Here is a 20,670-nt window from a genome sequence, read left to right on the forward strand (position 1 = left end):
TGGAATTTAAGAAACAAAACAAGCAAAGAAGGGGAAAAGACAAACCAAGAATCAGACTCTTAACTATAGAAAACAGATGGTTATCAGAAGGGAGATGGGTAAGGGGATGGGTGAAATAGGTGATGAGGATTAAAGAGTGTACCTGTGATGAACACTAGGTGTTGTATGGGAGTATTGAATCACTGTATTGTACACTTGAAACTCCTATTACACTGTATGTTAACTATACTGAATTTAAATAAAATCTTAAAAAAAAAAGAAATATGTTACAGTTCTACAGATCCCCAGTAAGTCTTTTTGTAGAAATTAACAAGAAAATTCTAACATTCATATGAAAATTCTAGGGACCTAGAATAGCTGAAGCAACATCAAAAAGAAGTTGAAGGACAGCCATCAGCAGATTTGAAGTCTTATAAAGCTGTGGTGATCAACAAAGTGTGGTGTAATGGTATAAAGACAGGCTAATGGTTCATGGATGGATACATGGTCAGTTGATTTTCAACCAGAGTGCTAAGGCAGTTCAATGAGGAAAGGATGATCTTTTCAGAAACTCATGCTTGAAGAAGTAGATACATACACAAAAAAGAAATTTTGATTATACATTAGGTACCACATAAAAAAATAACAGGAAATGAATAATAGACTGAAATGTATGGGTTAACATTATAAAACTTCTAGTGGAAAAGGAAAATCTCACTGATTTTGATCTTGACAAAGATTTCTCAAATAGAACCCTAAAAAGTTATACTATGGGGTGCCTGGCTGCTCAGTTAGAAGAACATCCGATTCTTGATTTTGGGGTTGTGAGTTTACCCACCACATTGGGTATAGAGATTACTTATAAATAATAAAAAAGGTTATACTATACAAGGACCAAAAAACATTAGTAAATTTTAGTTTATCAAAATTAATCTTCTTTTCTTTAAGATACATTGCTTGGAAAGGGAAAAGACTAGGTGTTTGTGTGGCTCATTGGTTGAGTGTCTGACTATTGGTTTCAGCTCAGGTCGTGATAAAGCCCCTTGTTGGGCTCCATGCTCAGTGTGGAGTGTGCTTGAGGTGTTCTGTCTCTCTTTCTGTCTCTCCTTTTGCCCCTCCCTCTACTTGTGCTGTCTCTAAATAATAAAAATTGTAGAAAATGAAAAGACAACCCAGAAAATTGAGATTTTTGTCTGAAAATATTTTATTTGGCCTTCATTTTTGATGGATATTTTCAGTGCCTACAAGGACTTTTGGCTAATCATTTCTAGCACTTTGAGAGATGGTCCATTGTCACCTGATGTGCATATTCTCCATTGAGGAATTCACTTTATTTCTCATCTTAGTTCTTTGGTACATAACATACATCTATTCTAACAACATCTTTTTCTTCCTCTGGCTGTTCTTATGATTTTAAGCAATTTGACTTTCCTGTGCTTTGTTGTCCTTGGTGTGCTTGTATATGTGTGCACATTTGAATGTCCAGCCCTGCTCAGGATTGTTTAATTTTCTTTGATCTTTGGGATTACAGTTTTTATCAAATTTGGAAATTTTTCAGCATTTGGAATACAATTGTCTGAGTACCTTGTATGATCTCTGGGAATTTTTCAGCTTATAATTTTCCATTTGTTCTTTGCCCAACCTTATGGAGTATCATCCTGGAAATTAGTGGTCTAGTACTTGTTGTACACTCATGGTGACCACTTTGCAGATTTCTAAAAAAGAGGCCTTTTTGGCTTGGCTTCCTAATCCTGAACTCATCCTCCATATGTTTGCTTTTGCCTCTTCTTCTTTTTTAAGATTTTGTTTATTTATTCATGAAAGGCACAGAGAGAGGCAGAGACACAGGCAGAGGGAGAAGCAGGCTCCCCACAGGCAGCCCTATGCAGGACTCGATCCCCAGACCAGGGATCACACCCTGAGCCGAAGGCACATGCAGTCAACTGCTGAACCACCGAGGCATCCCATGCTTTTGCCTCTTAAAACACAGACCTCTATTTCCTGAAATCATACTGCTGGATTCTTTTCTGTGTTCCCTCTTCTTAAGACCTTAGCCAGAAATTTCTGTCTGGACCTAGGGGGCTTACCTTACTTGTTTTTATTTTCTGGGGGATCATGGTCCTCTGTTGCATATTGTCCAGTGTTTGAAGACTCTTTTTCATATATTTTGTCTAGCTTTTTGTTGTTTACAGTGGATAAACAAGTCTTGGTACTTGTTAACCTATCATGGCCTAGAGCACAATTACTTAGATTTAGAGTAATTTGGAATCTGTATTTTACAATCTTATTTTAGTGTTTAAGCTAATTACTTGTTTTTTTTGTGTGTGTTAAAAAAAGTTTTACATTTTTTTAAGTATAAAAAATGTTTTACATTTTTTTAAGTATAAAAAATTTTTATGATGTTTAAAAGTGCTATACCCAGGGATATCTGGGTGGCTCAGGCAATAAGCATCTGTGTTGGGCTCGGGTCATGATCTCAGGGTCTTGGGATTGAACCCTGCATCGGGCTTCCTGCTCAGCAAGGAGTCCGCTTTCCCTCTACCCCCTACCCCTGCTCATGCTCACTCTCTCTGTCTAAAATAAATAAAATCTTAAAAACAAAAAAAAGTGCTTTACCATACACACGTGCATGTGCACACATACCATGTTCATATATGTTTATGACGAATATTTTCAATATTTAAATGTCAACACAAAAATTTTCAAGATGTCAGGCTAGGAAAACAATATTTACAAATTGTTTTTTTCTTTTAAATATGCTATAAAAGCTTTTTATGATTATAGAAATGATCCAGTATATTTGATTCACTTGGCTAAGGGTAGGGTGTTACATTTTATTCCTAAGAAGCATCTTTGGTGAGTGTGTTGGACCTCTAGGATTGGATAAAATTGATCCAGTGAAAATATCCTTTTTTACAAGTAATTAGGCCCAGAGATGTGCTGAGTTTACCAGAGTCCTTGGTATTTAACTAGTTATGTGTAGACCTAATCTGTTGGTCTTCTCTACCAATATACCTGGAAATGTTATAGCTTAGGTCATTATTTATGTGACTTTCTTAACATTTTTAGGACTTGTAAGATTTATCTGTAGGTAATGAGTTGAATCAAAATACATATTAAACTATAGGAACTGAATATTATATTCTGCATGTTTTAATTCTAAATTTGATACCTGGACATATTTTTAAAAACCTGTGAATATTTGAAATATTACTTCCCTTGTTTCATTGAATAATTTTATACATTTAGGAGGATGAACCACAGGAGGATGCTAAAGAGCTGCAGCAGGGTAAACCATATCATTGGAGAGACTGGTCAATCATTAGGGGAAGGGACTGCTTATATATATGGAGTGATGCAGCAGCCTTGGAATTATCTAATGGCAGTAATGGATGGTTCAGATTTATCTTGGATGGGAAACTAGCCACCATGTATTCAAGTGGTAGTCCTGAGGGTGGATCGGATAGTTCAGGTAATATTCTGTTCCTATTAAAATGTTTTACAAGTTTGTATAATTTTGATGATTTGTTCTTCTAATATTTTTGCATCATAGAAATAGCACATTTTTGGTAATCATATGTCCAGTTTGTTGAATACCAACAGAGAAAAGCTGTTGTATCATGAAAGCATTTAAGAGATGCCCTTTTATTGCATGAGATAAGGAATAGCACTATTATCTACTTTTAATCTCTCTCATCTTTTACTTAAAGCTACCTCTTATGATGTTATGATGAATTGTATGTGTGTAAAGCTGTCTCAAGTTGTCTTTTCCAAAAGGCTTATACTTAAAAAAAAATTATAGCTGTAGGATTACTTTTATACCTGAAACTAAATATATCACACCAGTGAGCATACACTAAAGAACAAAACTGTGCTAATTAAGTTTTTTATATAAAATAGATATTCCAATATGTAGTTTTCTTTTTATAAAAAAAGGAATATTTGAAATTAATAAGGTTTTAAAATAATCATTTTGTCTTTATAGAAAGCAGAAGTGAATTCTTAGAGAAGTTACAAAGAGCTCGAGGCCAAGTAAAGCCATCTACTTCAAGTCAACCTATACTCTCAGCACCAGGACCCACTAAACTCACTGTAGGGAATTGGTCACTAACTTGTTTGAAAGAAGGAGAAATTGCTATTCATAACTCAGATGGTCAGCAAGCAACAATATTGAAAGAAGATTTACCTGGTTTTGTATTTGAATCTAATAGAGGAACCAAACATTCATTTACTGCAGAAACTTCTCTGGGTAAGTTATATAGAATACATAAGTTTAGCAGATAAGAATAAATGAGAAAAAAAATAAATGAGTATCTTAAATTGCAATAAAATAAATTTTTTTTGAAATATCCTTTTTTTTTTTTTAAAGGTTCAGAATTTGTGACTGGTTGGACTGGTAAAAGAGGCAGAAAACTGAAATCTAAATTAGAAAAGACAAAGCAAAAGGTATATTTGTGGAATTTGCTTTTTCTTTTTTTGTCTTTTATACTGACTTGGTAAGGTTTCATTGGTATATTGCAAGCATTTAAAATATTGAGCCAGATAACACAAGTTACCCTAATCTAACATTTTATTTTTCTGTGCTCATCATTTTATTTTCCACAATACATATATGTTTACCTATAATTTTATACACATGCTAAACACCAACATTAAAACATTAAAATTTGTAAGACAATAAAATTTAAATGATTTGACTTGTTAATGTCACAAAAACTTTGAACTCCTGCTTTAGTAATTATTGATAGTAATGTTTTTAGTGATACAGTGAGATTGAAAATACATCATTATATTTCACAATCCTGATCTAAAATACTTTATGATAAAGCAACTTGAATGCCTGGTTCTATATTTAGATATTTTGATGTTTAATTTAATGGTCATCTTAGATGAAATAACTGTTTCAAAAAGATATAGGAGCACTGACTCCACCTTCAAAATCACAATAATAATTTTTAAATCCTATCCGTTAAGTATGGGTTGTTTTTTTCAAAATAAGGCCAAGGGATACCTGACTGGGTCAGTACATAGAGTATGTGACTCTTGATCTTGGGATTTTAAGTTTGAGCCGCATGTCGGGTGTTGAAATTACTTAAAAATATAAGCTGGTGTTATTTCCATCTTTATTATATCAATTCTTGCTTTTTATTTTTCAGTTTTTAAAAAGAAAATCTCAATTATAATTAGATTCAGTATTTTCTGATGGCAGAAATTTTTATTTTACCTATACAATTACATAGAATAGTTTTTTCATGCAGTATATGAAGAGTGCTTTTAGGTGTTTGGGTTTGGGGGGTTACTGTGTTTTTTATGGCTTTAGCCTTAGAAATAGTAGTAGTAGACTTTATTTGGGGCAGTTATATATAACATGTTTATGTTTTCATTTCTATTTGTTAATGTGTTGTGCCATCTTCAAAATATTTCCAGTTGCTAGACCTTGGGAAAAAAATATTTAAATAAATAAACTATTTTTATAAATATATCTAAATAAATAAACTACCTCTGTAGTTATATTTATTATTTCATGATTGCTTCTTTGTTTTTAAAAAGAATGTGAGGTCAAAAGTGCTTTCTAATTCATGGTATCTTATGGGCATTTGAGGAAGAACTATCTCAGTTGAAGATAGCCATTAAATGTTAAAAGGAATTTGAACTAAATACAGTCCATTTTCATTATTCACAGTATGTATTATGTAAAGCTTCCGTGAATACTGAACCACCCATTGCTCTTAGAGGAAATACAGGGTTAGGTTCATTTGAGGCTCTGGTCACATTTTTGTAACTGATCCATTCATCATCTTCTGTATCTTTCTGTTTAAAGACATCATGTTTAATGTGTATTATTGATTTGTTAACACTGAACTTTGGCCAGTAGCACTATCATGCCTGAATGAAGCTTTCCTAACTCACATGTCCTTCTTCTCGTGCTTAGGAACACTGGACAGCACTTTAGTACTGATTTTGTTGGCCATTTTAAACAATGCAAGCATCAACAAAACCACAAAAAATGTTAAAAAATGCATAACGCAAAATAGAGTGTGGAAAGGACATTTGTTTATAGAGAGCTAACACAAGTATGACATTTGTTTGAAGATAGCATTCACCTTGTTTGACCTTACGTGAGAACATGCACATGAGGCAGCTCCTAAGTTTCTGTTGCACTGTGAATTTCCACAAGTGACTATGAAAGCACTGCAAGTATTGATTTGGGGATTTCAAATAAATACTAGTGAGTAGTTGAATTCACAAATATAGAATTCTCAAATAATGAGCAGCTGTAATTTTTTATAAACCTCCCACTGAGCGATCTTAGAAATCTCTTGTAATTCCTGATCGATTGTATTAACCAACCAAATTCAAAGGGAACTGAAACTTCACAATACAGAAGAAGAGTAAGAAGTAAAGTAAATCAAGGAGAATATAGTCTCAGTCCTATATTTTCATATTCTTAAAAAATACATGATTATTGATTCCATTTCTTAAAGTTAGTAGTAACTCATTGACAATGTGGCTTTTCTTTGGGGATGAAAGTAGTACATATCAAAATATACTGATTTTAGGTAAAAAAAAATTTATTAATTTTAACCTTCATTTTAATTTATTAATACTATTTCATAAATGCATAGTTTCTTAAATGTCTAATATTCAGAGCTTACTTTCCTCTTGATTCTGAAAAGCATACCAAAATGGAATGAAAAAGTACTATTAAGTCATTTCAGGAGTGAATTCTTTTTTTCTATTAGAGTTATGCTAGGTTAGTTTGTGATTTAAATGAAATTATATAAGTCCTAAATTTAGATTATTTAAGCAAATAATTTTAAAGACTCTATGTACTAAATTTTGTCAGGCCCAAGCCTGGAATACATTAATTTAAATTTTATCTTTTTTTTAAAATTTTTATTTATTTATGATAGGAGAGAGAGAGAGAGAGAGAGAGAGAGAGAGGCGCAGAGACACAGGCAGAGGGATAAGCAGGCTCCATGCACCAGGAGCCCGATGTGGGATTCGATCCCAGGTCTCCAGGATCGCGCCCTTGGCCAAAAGCAGGCGCCAAACCGCTGTGCCACCCAGGGATCCCAAATTTTATCTTTATTTTCATTTTTTTTTCAAGTTCCAAAAAGGCTTTCTTATGTACAGAGTGGGAGGGGTTCAGTCCTTCTTGGTTGCTACTTTCCTCATGGCTGCGAGGACATTGTTCAGCTCTGCTGTCTTCCTCTTGGCACACATGGGTGTCTCCACTCTTTCCTTGATGAACTTGGGGGTACATTTGTCCTTTGAGACCTTGGGTAGCTCCATGGCATGCTGCTGGTAATGAGGCAAAGCTGCATATCTCTCAGATCATGTCCTGCACAAACTTGGTGTGCTTGGTGAGGTGCCCATGGTAATGGCTATTCCTTGGTTCACTCATGTTCATAGTCACCTTGTGTTCCTGGTTGAAGGCCATGGTGGTGGGATAGCGCAGAGCCATGGCTGCTGTTCCTCCATGGTTCAAGTGGCATAAAAGCTGAAATAACATTAATTTAAATGAGAGGTGACTAGTGCCCAAACTAACTGCTGTCATTCTTCCTTATGATTAAATATGTAAATATATATAGTGTCCTATATACTTTGTGTGAATGATACACATAGAAAAAAGAATAAAACTTAAAGTACACCCCAGAATGTTAAAAAGATTCAAATCTATGTTTACTAGATGGAAAGCTGCCTAATTCAGGGATCATTGAATAAAAGCCAGTTAGATTTTTAAGTTAAAAAGGTTCAACTGTAGTTGATTGAATTACAGGTTGCTTAATTTTTTTATTTATATTTTCTAATTCGTTTACTGTAATTAGGCTACTTTTATTTTAAAAAAAAAAGTTAATTTTTACATGTTGTTAAAGTGGATTTAAATGAATTAAGCTCCTCTTTGGCATATGAATACAAGGTTTAAATATACCAAAAATTAAGATTATGAGTTCTTTTATTTGATATTGCTTAAATGTGCTAGAGTACTTTTCCAGCCATTAGAACCTTTTGACGTATATGAGTAGAAGTAGTAACATATTTTTGGAAGTTGCTAATGGCACAAAAATCTTAATCTTTTTTTTTTTTAAAGATTTTATTTATTTATTCATGAGAGATACAGAGAGAGAGAGAGGCAGAGACAGAGCCAGAGGGAAAAGCAGGCTCCATGCAGGGAGCCTGATGTGGGACTCGATCCTGGGTCTCCAGGATCACGCCCTAGGCTGAAGGTGGCACTAAACCACTGGACCACCGAGGCTGCCCAAAAATCTTAATTTTAAAAGTTGCACTTGTCTATGTAGGTAAAAGATTTGTTAAAAGTATTAATTGTGAAAATTCATATTTGCAATTTTAATTTTGCAGGTACGAACTATGGCTCGAGATTTATATGACGACCACTTTAAAGCTGTTGAAAGCATGCCTCGTGGAGTAGTGGTAACACTCAGAAACATAGCAACTCAGTTAGAGTCATCTTGGGAACTTCATACAAATAGACAAGTATGTTATTCAGCCTCTAGATTTTATGACACATTGATCTTAGTTTATTTTTCCCCCTTTATCCTTTATATTTTGGGTATTGATGAGGGGTCAGCAAATTATCACCTATGGGCTAAATTAGGCCTGCCACCTATTTTTATATGGCTTTGTGAGGTAGGAATGGTTTTTAAATTTTTAAATGATTGAAAACAAATCATAGGTAAGAGTAGTATTTTCTGATACATGAAAATGTAATGACTGTGTCCAAAAGTAGTTTTATTGGTCATAGCCATGCTCATTCTTTTCCATATTGTCTGTAACTGCTTTGGTGGCATTTGGTGGCATGGTTATAGGACAGAGTTGAGTGAGTGAGACAGAGGCCATGTAGCCCGTAAAGCCTAAAATACTTAGAATTTTTCCTTACAAAATGTTTTGTGCACAGGGTGCCTGGGTGACTCAGTCGGTTATACATCCCGACTTGATTTTGGCTCAGCTTATGATCTCAGGGCTGTGAGATTGAACCCTGTGTTGGGCTCTGCGCTCAGCATTGAGCCTGCTTAAGAGTCTCTCTTTCCTTTTCTGACTCTCCCTACCTCTTCCTTCTCTAAAAAAAATTTTTTTCTGACCCTAGTAAAGATAGAATTTTCATTAATAATTTGAACCTCTTATTTAATATCCAACTTATCTTGGTAATTGATGTGATAAATTAAGTATATTAAGACCTGTTTATTTTTTTGTTATTTTTGTCTTCATTAAAATTTTTCTTTTAGTGTATTGAGAGTGAGAACACATGGAGAGATTTAATGAAGACAGCCTTAGAAAATCTAATTGTACTTTTGAAGGATGAAAACACAATTTCACCATATGAAATGTGCAGTAGTGGATTGGTGCAAGCACTTCTTACTGTCTTAAACAATGTAAGTTTTCTGAAGTAGTACAGAACAGATTATGTAAGTAGTTTTGACAGTTATTTGTACTACACTTTTGGCAAAGCAGTATTTACTTTGTTTTATCAAGAAATATTTAAAAATCAAGTTAATAAATGTTAATATTTATAATTTTTCTATCCTTTATGTGATATCATTAGTTTGAGCCAGTTGAATACAATAATTGAGTGTGTTTATATTTTTGAGTTTCCCAATTATAATTTATTCTGGATTTTGTTTGACAAAATACTTACTTTAGTCTAAGCTTTAACATTAGTCACTGCTCTGATTTCTTCATAAAATGAAGTTAATTTGTAGACCTTCTTAAGTACTTAAATTATTTGCCTAAAATTGATTTATGAGCCATAACTGTTTTGGAGGTTACTGTAGCTATTTGACAAGTATTTGCTAATAACCTTATATTTCTCTTCAACTTAGTCTACCTTTAATATCTCTTTATTTTAATGAAACATACTTATAACAAATTCTAACAAAAGAATAAGTGAAAGTTTTCTTAGTTCTACTTCCCAGTTTAATTTTTGGTCTTAATTAGTATATGTAGTAATACACTCTTAAAATTCTCTAACTTCTTTACGTTGTATATTCCCTTCATTAATCTTACCACTTGTATAATTTCCACTTATTAAAATGTTAAATGAAAAATGTTCATTTGTAAATAATCTGAAATCATCTTGCATACTATACTTTGAGAGGAGCTGATTTAGCCGTGTAATTGCTACCCCATTATATTAAAAAAAAATCTATATATTAGCTGTGATCTACTAGTTATATAGTACTAAAAAGAATTTTAATTGAAAGAGAATAATGATTTCACTTAGATTATGTTGTTAACTTTGTAATAATATGTTAACATTTATCTTTGTAATGTGTGTTTTTGATAAATTTTGGTAACAGCCTTTAAGATACTTTTTGTACCTTTTTAATTTTTTTTAGAGCATGGATTTATTTTTATTTTTATTTTTTAGAGCATGGATTTAGATATGAAACAAGATTGTAGTCAACTGGTAGAAAGAATAAATGTTTTTAAAACAGCTTTTAGTGAAAATGAAGATGATGAAAGGTAAATCACTAATTTTCTCTTAATTTGATGTTTGCTCAGTGTTTGAAAGTTGTTATACTTCCTTTAAAATAGAGTCTAATACAGTGCTTCCACTCAAAATAGGAACTCTGTAATTAAGTAAAAAATTAGCTTTGTATTTTAAATGTATAATAATGGAAAAGATTTTTAAAGCATTTTATTTTTAAATACTTATTTGAGAGAGTGATTGAGTGGGAGAGAACACATGAGCAGGGGCAGAGGGAGAAAGAGAAGTAGACTCTCCTGCCGAGTAGGGAGCCTGATGTTGGGTTCGATCCCATGATGTCAGGTCAATCATGACCTGAGCCAAAGGCAGACACTTACCCAACTGAGCCACCCCGGGGCCCTTAAAGGCCTTTTTTGAAGAATTTTTAAATCTAATGGAATAAAAGAAAAATTACATGTCTGTTATGAATGCAGCTGACCACTTAAATTAGATATTTTGTTGTATATCTAAAACTAATTTAACACTGTATATCAACTACACTTAAAAACATTAAAATTAGATACCTATTTAATACAGAAGTGGAGATTTGAATACTGATTAACTATTTGGTGATATTGGGTAATAAAATTTATTATTGATGTATTACAAATTGTTAATTCATTTTTAGGTGTAATAATGATAAGAGTTTTGTATTTTAAGAATTCTTTTTTTGTAGAGATACATATTCAAAATATTTCTGGATGAAATGATATGCTCTCTGATATTCAAAATATACTGGACAGAGAAATGGGTTAGGGATACAGATAGAAATCAATTAGTCATTAGTAGATAATTGTTGAAGCTGGGTCTTGGGTTGATGAAGATTTATTTTACTATTTACTTTTGAATGTGACTGAGGTTTTAAAGTAAATGAAATTCATTTCATTAATTTGGGATACTGTTTTAAATGCGTTACTATATTTTATGGGTATATAGTAATTTAAAGAAAGTAGGAGTTGTACTCAACCTGTGATGTTAATTAATGCAGTTTCTGTATTAACTTGGTTATGAAATTATATAAACGCTCTGAAAAATTATTTTTTTCTTTGTAGTCGACCAGCAGTTGCATTAATTCGGAAATTAATAGCTGTACTAGAGTCCATTGAACGTCTACCTCTTCATTTGTATGACACACCTGGATCCACATATAACTTGCAGGTAACCATGAAAAATGCAGTTGCTACTATCGCTGAATACATTTAGGAGAAGTCTTTTACTTTTCTTAAGAAAAGAAAAACCTTGTTTCATATTGTAGTAATAACAATTATGCTTACACATTAAAGACTATAAACCTAATGCCATTTGATTGTTTTTTATTGACTCTTCAATTATTAATATTTTAATTTTTTATGTAATCAAATTGCTGTGGATTTTCAATAAATGTAATAAATTATATTTGGCCCATGGTAAGTAGAAAAAGAGGTCTTAATAGTGGAAAAGACAGGAAAAGAAATGGGGTCCTTTTGTTCTAGAGTTACAAGTTAAGTCCTTTCATCCATATGTGTATTAATAGATGAAAAAGATGAAAATATTTTAAGGACATTCCCCCCCCCTTTTTCTTTATTGGAGTTCAATTTGCCAACATAGCATAACACCCAGTGCTCATCCCACCAAGTGCCCCCCATCAGTGCCCATCACCCAGTCATTTACCTTGCTTTCTTAATGTCATTTGTTAAAGCCAGGTGGCCTTTCTTAGCTGTTCCTATTGATTCTTTAGGAAATCTGTTATGAGTTTTATAAAAAGCTTGTTTTTCTCCTAAATGTTTTTTGGTTTACATTCATACTCATTTATTCATCTATTCTTGTGTTAGCAGCTGGTATCCAGATATGAATTGATAGAACAAATACTCTTTGTATGACTATCCCAACCCAGATCTTTATTATATCTTTTTGTAGGTTACTTTAGTATTCCTTACATGTCATTTCGTCTGAATCTTGCCTTTATTCAGTCTATCCTGCTTGCTCTGCATGGAATCATTTCTTTTAAATAGAGCCTTTAATTCTTTTCTTTTTTTTTTTTTAGAGCCTTTAATTCTTGATGGGATAAGTACTTGGTGTTATACTGTACGTTGGCAAATTGAATTTAAATAAAATATTTTTAAAAAATAGAGCCCTTAATAAGTGACTAAGAATCTGTATTTGCCAAAACAATGGTTACTCAAGGCAAAAATCTTGTCATACCCCCCAAAATTTTGCCATACCCCCCAAGAATCCAGTAATCTTAGCCACTAGATTCCCAGAGGAGAGAACTTGTCCAGGTAGTTAAAATATGTTAGTGTACCTGATATGGAATCATATTTAACATGATGCTGAGGTCTACTTTGTGTTGGATTTTAGGTAGAATAATAAAGAGGAGCAAAGGGCATTTTGGCACATCTCCCTCCCTTATTTAAAGATTTTATTTTTTAAGTAATCATCATACCCAACAGGGGCTCCAAATTACAACCCAGAGATCGAGTCATATGCTGTACTGACTGAGCCAGCCAGGAGCCCTAGTATATCCTTTTTAAGGTTATCCTTTTTTTTTTTCTTTTCAAGATTTTACTTATTTATTTGAGAGGGAGAAAGAGAGAGAGCACAAGCAAGGAGAGGGAGAAACAGACTTCCCGCTGATCAAGGAGGCCAGTGCAGGGCTTGATCTTAGGACCCTGGGATCATGACCTGAGGCAAAGACAGAAGCTTAACGGACTGAGCTACCTAGGCACTCCAGGGCTTTGTCCTTGATAAGTAAATGAGGCAGAGATAAGTCTCAAAGACTGGAAAATTCCTTGCTTATACAGTCCTAGGAGCACCAACATCTTTTATTATTCACTGCCCATTTTAAGAGACTGTGTAACAAAAAATGATAGGAAGGCTGGTAACGTGTCCTCTGGTAATTTTGCAATCTAAATTGCTATCCACATACCCATGTTAAGTATTTAGTAATGTATCTATAGGAATTAGTGAAGATTTAAACAGCATTGAAACTACCTAAAATTGCTAGTTTCATACTTGCTTCAAAACTGTATTGGATTGGAGGCTATTTTGTATTTTTAAAAGTTGATTAGCCATAGGGGTGCATTTGTAGAGCATGCGACTCTTGATCTTAGAGTTGAGTTTGAGCTCCACATTGGGTTTATGTAAAGCTTACCTTAAAAAAAAAGTTTATCGGCCATAGATGTTTTAATATATTCTATCTTTACTGGAATAAATTAGCTAAATAATTTGCTACTTTTCATAACTTTACCTGGAAAATTGCAACTTTTAAGCAATGCAATACTTCCATTAGTGTTTTATGATTTCTTTAAACCGTGTATATTTGAAGTTGTTTATAGAAATTCTAAGTATGTTGTTAACACTGTTTCTTTCTTGAAAACCAGTATCACTTGTTCAGTGGTCCTTTTTTAAACAAAATTAATAGACATTGATCCTTCTTCTGTGGTTATACTTTATAATTCTCAATTACTATTGAGAACACTTCTCAGTTTAACAATTCTAAGAGAAAAACCAAGGTGCTTTCTGAAGCAGCTTTATCATTTTTGCTCAGATACTCACTAGAAGATTAAGATTTCGGTTGGAACGTGCACCTGGTGAAACTGCATTGATAGACAGGACTGGCAGGATGTTGAAGATGGAACCCTTAGCTACAGTTGAATCTCTGGAACAGTATCTCTTAAAAATGGTGAGTTTCTGGCAAGGCCAGGATGAAATAGGCATTCTCTGCTATGGTTTAATCCATTAGAAAAGTACTTGAGAAAAAATAAAAGTATTTGCGGAAATATGTACGGAGAGTTATAGTAATACCCCCTTTGACCATGTAATTCCTTTTTCTGGACTCTAAGAATCTTTATATATCATAAATGGTTTCTTCATAAACATTTATTAGTCATTTATAATACTAAAATCGTGAACAAAATCCTGATGACAGTCAATAAAGGAATATCAAGCTAATACTTACGTTCATTAATTTGGATATTACATAGCTATTAAAGTGTATAATGACTGGTAAGGGAAAAAATTTAGGTATGATATGATCAAATGTTGTTTCAGCCTGTCTGTTGAAATTATGGAGTAAAGAAATACTCTGTGATACTAGTAGTGGGGTGCTTTGGTTGTGGAAATTTGTGTTTTTCTGTTTTTTCCCCAAATATTTTTTTAAGATTTATTTATTTATTTGAGAGAGAACACATATAAAGTGGGAGGGAGGGTCAAAGGGGGAGGGAGAGAATCTCAAGCAGACTCCTCACTGAACATGAAAACCACCATGAGATTTTTCCCCAAATATTCTCTAATGAGTTTTTATTGTGACAAAATAAGTCACATTGGGGCACCTGGGTGGCTCAATTGGCCTCTGCCTTCAGCTCAGGTCTTGATGTCAAGGTCCCGGGATCGAGCCCCGAATTCGGCTCCCACTCAGTGGGGAGCTTGTTTCTTCCTCTCGCTTTCTCCCTCCACCCTCATGCACTCTTTCTTTCTCTTATAAGTAAATCAACTCTTAAAATAAGTCACATTAAAGGGATAGGAAAAAGTGGGTAGTGCGTTTGAAAATAGCATTATTAAGGTGTCTTCTGTATTTTCTTTGGTGTAGGTAGCAAAGCAGTGGTATGATTTTGACCGATCTTCATTTGTTTTTGTTCGAAAATTAAGAGAAGGCCAAAATTTTATATTTCGACACCAGCATGATTTTGATGAAAATGGAATCATTTACTGGATTGGGACGAATGCCAAGTAAGTCATGCTGTTTAATGTAGAGTGAAAACATTCATCTGGAAAAAAGAATTTCAGGTAGTTAAGAATAAAATTATTAACCACTCTGAGTATCTTACAGTGTAAGGAATTTTGTCTTACAGTTTGAAAATAAGACTCTCTGAGATACTTTTTATGAAGAAAAAAATATCTAAATTGTCAATTTTAGGATTTAAAAAATTAATACAATTTTATGTGGAAAAGAGCTACTATAAATAAATACAGTTATTTTTAATAGTGTGAACTGCTGATTTTTTTTCTTTTATTTAGGACTGCATATGAATGGGTAAATCCAGCTGCTTATGGACTTGTAGTAGTTACATCTTCAGAAGGAAGAAATCTACCTTATGGCCGTTTAGAAGACATACTAAGTCGTGATAATTCAGCTTTAAATTGTCATAGCAATGATGATAAGAATGCTTGGTTTGCCATAGATCTGGGTCTCTGGGTGATACCGTCAGCATATACACTTCGTCATGCTCGTGGTTATGGAAGGTCTGCACTGAGAAATTGGGTTTTCCAGGTATCCAAAGATGGACAGAACTGGACTTCTTTGTATACGCATGTTGATGACTGCAGTCTCAATGAACCAGGGTTAGTTGAGGAGTCTTTGCAAATTGAAAAACTCAGTAAAGAGCTTGTTTATTTTTAGAACTGTATGCCCTTAGAGCTCTCTCTCTCTCTCTTTTTTTTTTTTTTGTGAAATACTGAAGCAAGATTTTCTTTTTAAAAATGTCACTTGATATTATGAGGTATTAAAACTTTGAAATAATTTTATCAAAACTTTTAACAGCTTTAGATATAACAGTAGAACACTGAGCCTGTTTGTTTAAAAAGAAATTAATATATAGTTATATGTATCTATCGCATGCTAATAAAAACACAGAAAATGGGATTAGTTTTTTCTAAACTATATATGCATAAGATATATGTGTATATTCTACGAATTAGTGGTAGCTATTGCTGGTTATAGAATTTTGGTTAAACTTCCAATTTTTATTTTAATAGGTCTCTTTTTCTAAATTTTATATATTGACCATAATTTTTTAAAAAAACAAAGTATTATATTCCTTTTTAAAATTTTTATTTATTTACCTGAGAGAGGGAGAGCATGCATGCAGGAGGTGCAAGGGGAGTGGGACAGTACTTTACTACTTCACGCAGAGCTCAACGCTGCTGATCCCAGGCCCCGAGATAACTGAAACCAAGAGTCTGATGCTCAACCAACTGAGCCACCCAGGTGCCCTGAGAGAATTATATTTATAAAAATTTTAGTTCTACTGAGTTTTTTTTTTTTTTTAAGATTTTTATTTATTTATTCATGAGAGAGACACACAGAGAGGCAGAGACACAGACGAGGAGAAGCGGGCTCCATGCAGGAAGCCTGATGTTGGGACTCGATCCTGGAACCCCAGGATCACACCCTGAGCCAAAGACAGGCACTCAGCTGCTAAGCCACCCAGGCATCTCTAATTAATCTCATTATTATTTATTTAATTTTTTTAGTCTCATAATTGATACTTATTTTAATAAAGTGGTGTCTGCCAGGCTTCTCCACTATAAAGTTATTTCTTTCCTGTTTGTAATTAATAAGCATTTTGGTGGGGGGAGATTCTTTGAAATTACATAAATATTTCCTCAGCAAAATTTCAATTTATTTATATCAGTATAAGATCAGAGTTTCCTATTCAATGGGTTATAATCTGTTTTTATCATTATTTATGATGGTATTTATTAATGTTAAAGTTGTCCTGAGTTTTAATTGAACAGTGGTACATTTTGAGGGGAATATGGGGCATGGAGTTAAATTACTTTCTGCATTTGACAGAGTATGGAAGGAGCTCCTTAACCTTAGAAATAGTAAATAATATTTTCAGGCTTTAAATTTAATATTTTAATATATCATTTTAAGCTTTGCAAGAATTTTAAAATACCTTGTTCATCTTAAGAACATACTTGTTCTTGGGCAGCCCCCGTGGCGCAGCGGTTTAGCGCCGACTGCAGCCCGGGGCGTGATCCTGGGGACCTGGGATCGAGTCCCACGTCAGGCTCCCTGTGTGGTGCCTGCTTCTCCCTCTGCCTGTGTCTCTGCCTCTCTCTCTAGCTGTGTCTCTATGAATAAATAAAATCTTTAAAAAAAAAATACTTGTTCTTAAAATTTCTTGTTTTATTTCTTTGGATTTTATCAATCATAAATCATTTAAAGTTATGAGTCATTAGTTGTGTACATTTAACCATTTCATTTTTAACTTATTTTCTTGATGGCTGATTTTGTCCTTTGATATCTTGATTCTTATGTAACACTGGAATTCAGTAACAGACTGAATGTGGAAGTTGATTTATTTTTTCTGTTGGTCTCTATTATGTAAAAAATCTTCGCCAGCTTAAACATCTTTTTCATCTGTTTTAAAACATTATGTCCTTTTTTCCCTAACACATTCACAGATCAACAGCCACCTGGCCTCTTGACCCACCAAAGGATGAGAAACAAGGGTGGCGACATGTGAGAATTAAACAGATGGGAAAGAATGCTAGTGGACAAACCCATTACCTGTCACTATCTGGATTCGAACTTTATGGCACTGTAAATGGAGTATGTGAAGACCAGCTAGGTAAAGAGATGATAGCAGGGTTTTAACTTAAAAATAAATCTATTTATAAAATGTGACTTGTTGATATTCTCTAATTTCTACTTTACAGGAAAAGCAGCTAAGGAAGCAGAAGCTAATCTTAGAAGACAAAGACGTCTAGTACGCTCCCAGGTTCTGAAATACATGGTTCCAGGGGCTCGTGTGATCAGAGGCCTTGATTGGAAGTGGCGAGATCAGGATGGCAGCCCACAGGGAGAAGGTACCGTCACAGGGGAACTGCATAATGGTGAGTAGGTACTTAGCATTTGTAGTGTAGAAATGAAGTATTTAAATAACAAAATATTTTTCTTTTGTTATTTTGGGATAGTTTACAAATTGTAAAAATGTTCCAGCACTGTGTAGAAGAACTGTATTGATTTTATGTTAAAAATGGAAAAATCATTTACTTAGAATTAAGGGAGATTTTTAATTTCTGTTTTGATTTAGAACTTATTGCTAATACTTTGAAGTGATTAATAAGTTAGTATAAGTTGAATACTCTAAAGACACATTTTCCACTGCTTTTTTTTGGTCTATTCCTAAGTTTTCAGTGGTCCTTAATTTCTTACGCTTTTCTTGTTGGCGTGATAGGAATCAGGAATTTACTTTTTATTCTCTTGTAAGTCATGTAGAAGAAGAAGCATTAACATTTTTAATAAGTATTCTTTTAATGAAGTGTAGAACAAGAATTGTAGCCTCTTTGTCTATTAATAGTGTATAAAACAATGTTCATAATATTTCTCAGTCTACTAGCTTTTCTTTGGATTTTAAACTTTGATATTTTATAAGGTAAGGGTTGTTGTTTAAGTCAAATTCACTTTAAACCTTTGATACTGTAGATTTTAGAGAAGTTCATTCCCACTTAATAAATTGCTCTTCGATTTCTAGAAGCAACTTAAAATGTCTATTTTTTTCTTATAAATACTTAAAAGGTTGATTTATTAGTGGATAATTTGCCTAGCCAGTAGTGTGTTCCTAAGAATTTTGGTTGGCATTAAAAACAAAAAGGAGTAAAATGTTCATATTCTTATACCAAATATCTGAAGAGCTATAATAACAGTGACCATGCTTAGAGGAATGACTAGTACTTAGTATCTAAATATATTCATGTTCTGTGTGATATAGGCATTATTTATCTGATAAATTCTTGATTTTCTTGTTTTTAAGATTGTATTCCTTATATTACCTTACTACCGTAGGCACTTCTGTATAGTTATACCCTAATTGCAAATCATCATTACTGCAGGTTTACAGTGAATGAGCATATATGTAACTACCAATATTAATAAAAACCAATAATAGTTGAGATGACAGTAATACCATTCAACCCAGAGATTTTATTTTTTATTATTTATTTATTCATTTTTTAAAAGCTTTTGTGTATTTATTCGAGAGAGAGAGAGAGAGAAGAGAGAAAGAGGCAGAGGGAGAAGCCGGCTCCATGCAGGGAGTCCAATGTGGGACTCGATCCTGGGACTCCAGGATCATACCCTGGGCCAAAGGCAGATGCTCAACCGCTGAGCCACCCAGGCGCCCAACCCAGAGGTTTTATTTTATTTTATATTATTTTTATTATTTAAAAGATTGTATTTACCTATTCATGACAGAGAGAGACAGGCAGAGACACAGGCAGAAGGAGAAACAGGCTCCTCGCAAAGAGCCTGATGCAAGACTTGATCCTGGGACTCCGGGATCATACCCTTAGCTGCAGATGCTCAAGGGCTGAGGCACCCAGGAGTCCCAACCCAGAGATTTTAAATGTTCTTAAAGCATCTTATTACTTAGTTAATATTGTTTCTCCTAAATTGTTTGTTTTGGCTTTTACATGTATGGGCTAGTTAGGGATATATGAATGCAGTTTATTTTTCTCAAGCTGGAGTCAGCTGAAGCAATTGCCTAAGCAAATGGGAATCTCAATTTTATAATTTAGTATATAAGAAAAGCTTATTTTTCTTGATCTGACTAATGGAGAGGTTCAGAGTTTCGGCTGACCAAGGTGGCCATTCTTATTAAGTCTTACATTAAAACCTTCATGTTAGAGGAAATGCTTAGCTTTCAGATAGTTAAACCATTTATTTTCCTTCCTTCCTTTTTATTTTTCTGAAGATTTTACTTTCAAGTTCTCTCTATACTTAGTGTAGCGCTTGAACTCACAACCTCAAGATCAAGTTCTCTCTATACCTAATGTAGGGCTTGAACTCACAACCTCAAGATCAACCTCAAGATCACATACTCCACTGACTGCTGAGCCATCCAGGCAGGCACCCCTGAACCACCCATTTCTTTTTGTGGAGAGAGGGGCAAAGAGAGAGGGAGAGAATCTTGGGCAGGCTCCACATTCAGTATGGAGCCTGATGTGGGGCACGATCTTACAACCCTGAGATCATGACCTGAGATGAAATCAGGAGTCATATGCTTAACTGACTGAGCCACCAGGTGCCCCAAATATCTTTCCTTTCTAAAGAATCGGTGTTACTGGGAATACCCTTTGTTTTTTTTTGTTTTTTGTTTTTTTTTTTTTTAATGTATTCCACAAATACGAGTGCCTGCTATGTGAAGGGTACTTTGTTTAACTTCAGATAAACAATGGTCACCAAAAAAGCATGTCATCTTGCCTTCTGAGTGAAACAGAAAAACAGTTAACAGATCTTGATGATTGCTATGAAAAAATAAATAAATTACCAGTGTATTTTGCAGCTGACTAATGCAAGATAAATGTTATTTTTATTTGGAATTGGTCTATTTTTGAACCTTTTCCTTTATTCATACTATTCCATGTTGTAGAAGAGATAGTTAAATGTTGGTTCTTCACAAATTATTTCAGCATATGGAATAAATGGGAGCGGT

The 20,670-nt window shown here is 33.7% G+C and overlaps 1 protein-coding gene and 1 pseudogene across 5 annotated transcripts in view; one reads left to right on the forward strand and one right to left on the reverse strand.

Moving 5' to 3' along the window:
- HECTD1 (HECT domain E3 ubiquitin protein ligase 1) overlaps positions 1 to 20,670 on the forward strand; it is a 92,965-nt gene that overhangs the window by 44,675 nt on the left and 27,620 nt on the right. For all 5 annotated transcript variants that reach the window (XM_055309213.1, XM_055309216.1, XM_055309214.1 and 2 more), the window contains exons 13-24: positions 3,229 to 3,451; positions 3,965 to 4,228; positions 4,349 to 4,425; positions 8,344 to 8,478; positions 9,228 to 9,374; positions 10,370 to 10,464; positions 11,521 to 11,626; positions 13,995 to 14,129; positions 15,036 to 15,175; positions 15,464 to 15,787; positions 17,639 to 17,805; positions 17,894 to 18,070. In XM_055309213.1, the coding sequence (XP_055165188.1) occupies positions 3,229 to 3,451; positions 3,965 to 4,228; positions 4,349 to 4,425; positions 8,344 to 8,478; positions 9,228 to 9,374; positions 10,370 to 10,464; positions 11,521 to 11,626; positions 13,995 to 14,129; positions 15,036 to 15,175; positions 15,464 to 15,787; positions 17,639 to 17,805; positions 17,894 to 18,070 (1,990 nt within the window). The remainder of the gene's footprint in view (positions 1 to 3,228; positions 3,452 to 3,964; positions 4,229 to 4,348; positions 4,426 to 8,343; positions 8,479 to 9,227; positions 9,375 to 10,369; positions 10,465 to 11,520; positions 11,627 to 13,994; positions 14,130 to 15,035; positions 15,176 to 15,463; positions 15,788 to 17,638; positions 17,806 to 17,893; positions 18,071 to 20,670) is intronic.
- On the reverse strand, positions 7,129 to 7,517 carry LOC129499475 (60S ribosomal protein L36-like; annotated as a pseudogene).

Source organism: Nyctereutes procyonoides, unplaced genomic scaffold (assembly GCF_905146905.1).
Source record: "Nyctereutes procyonoides isolate TBG_1078 unplaced genomic scaffold, NYPRO_anot_genome, whole genome shotgun sequence".
Taxonomy (NCBI): domain Eukaryota; kingdom Metazoa; phylum Chordata; class Mammalia; order Carnivora; family Canidae; genus Nyctereutes; species Nyctereutes procyonoides.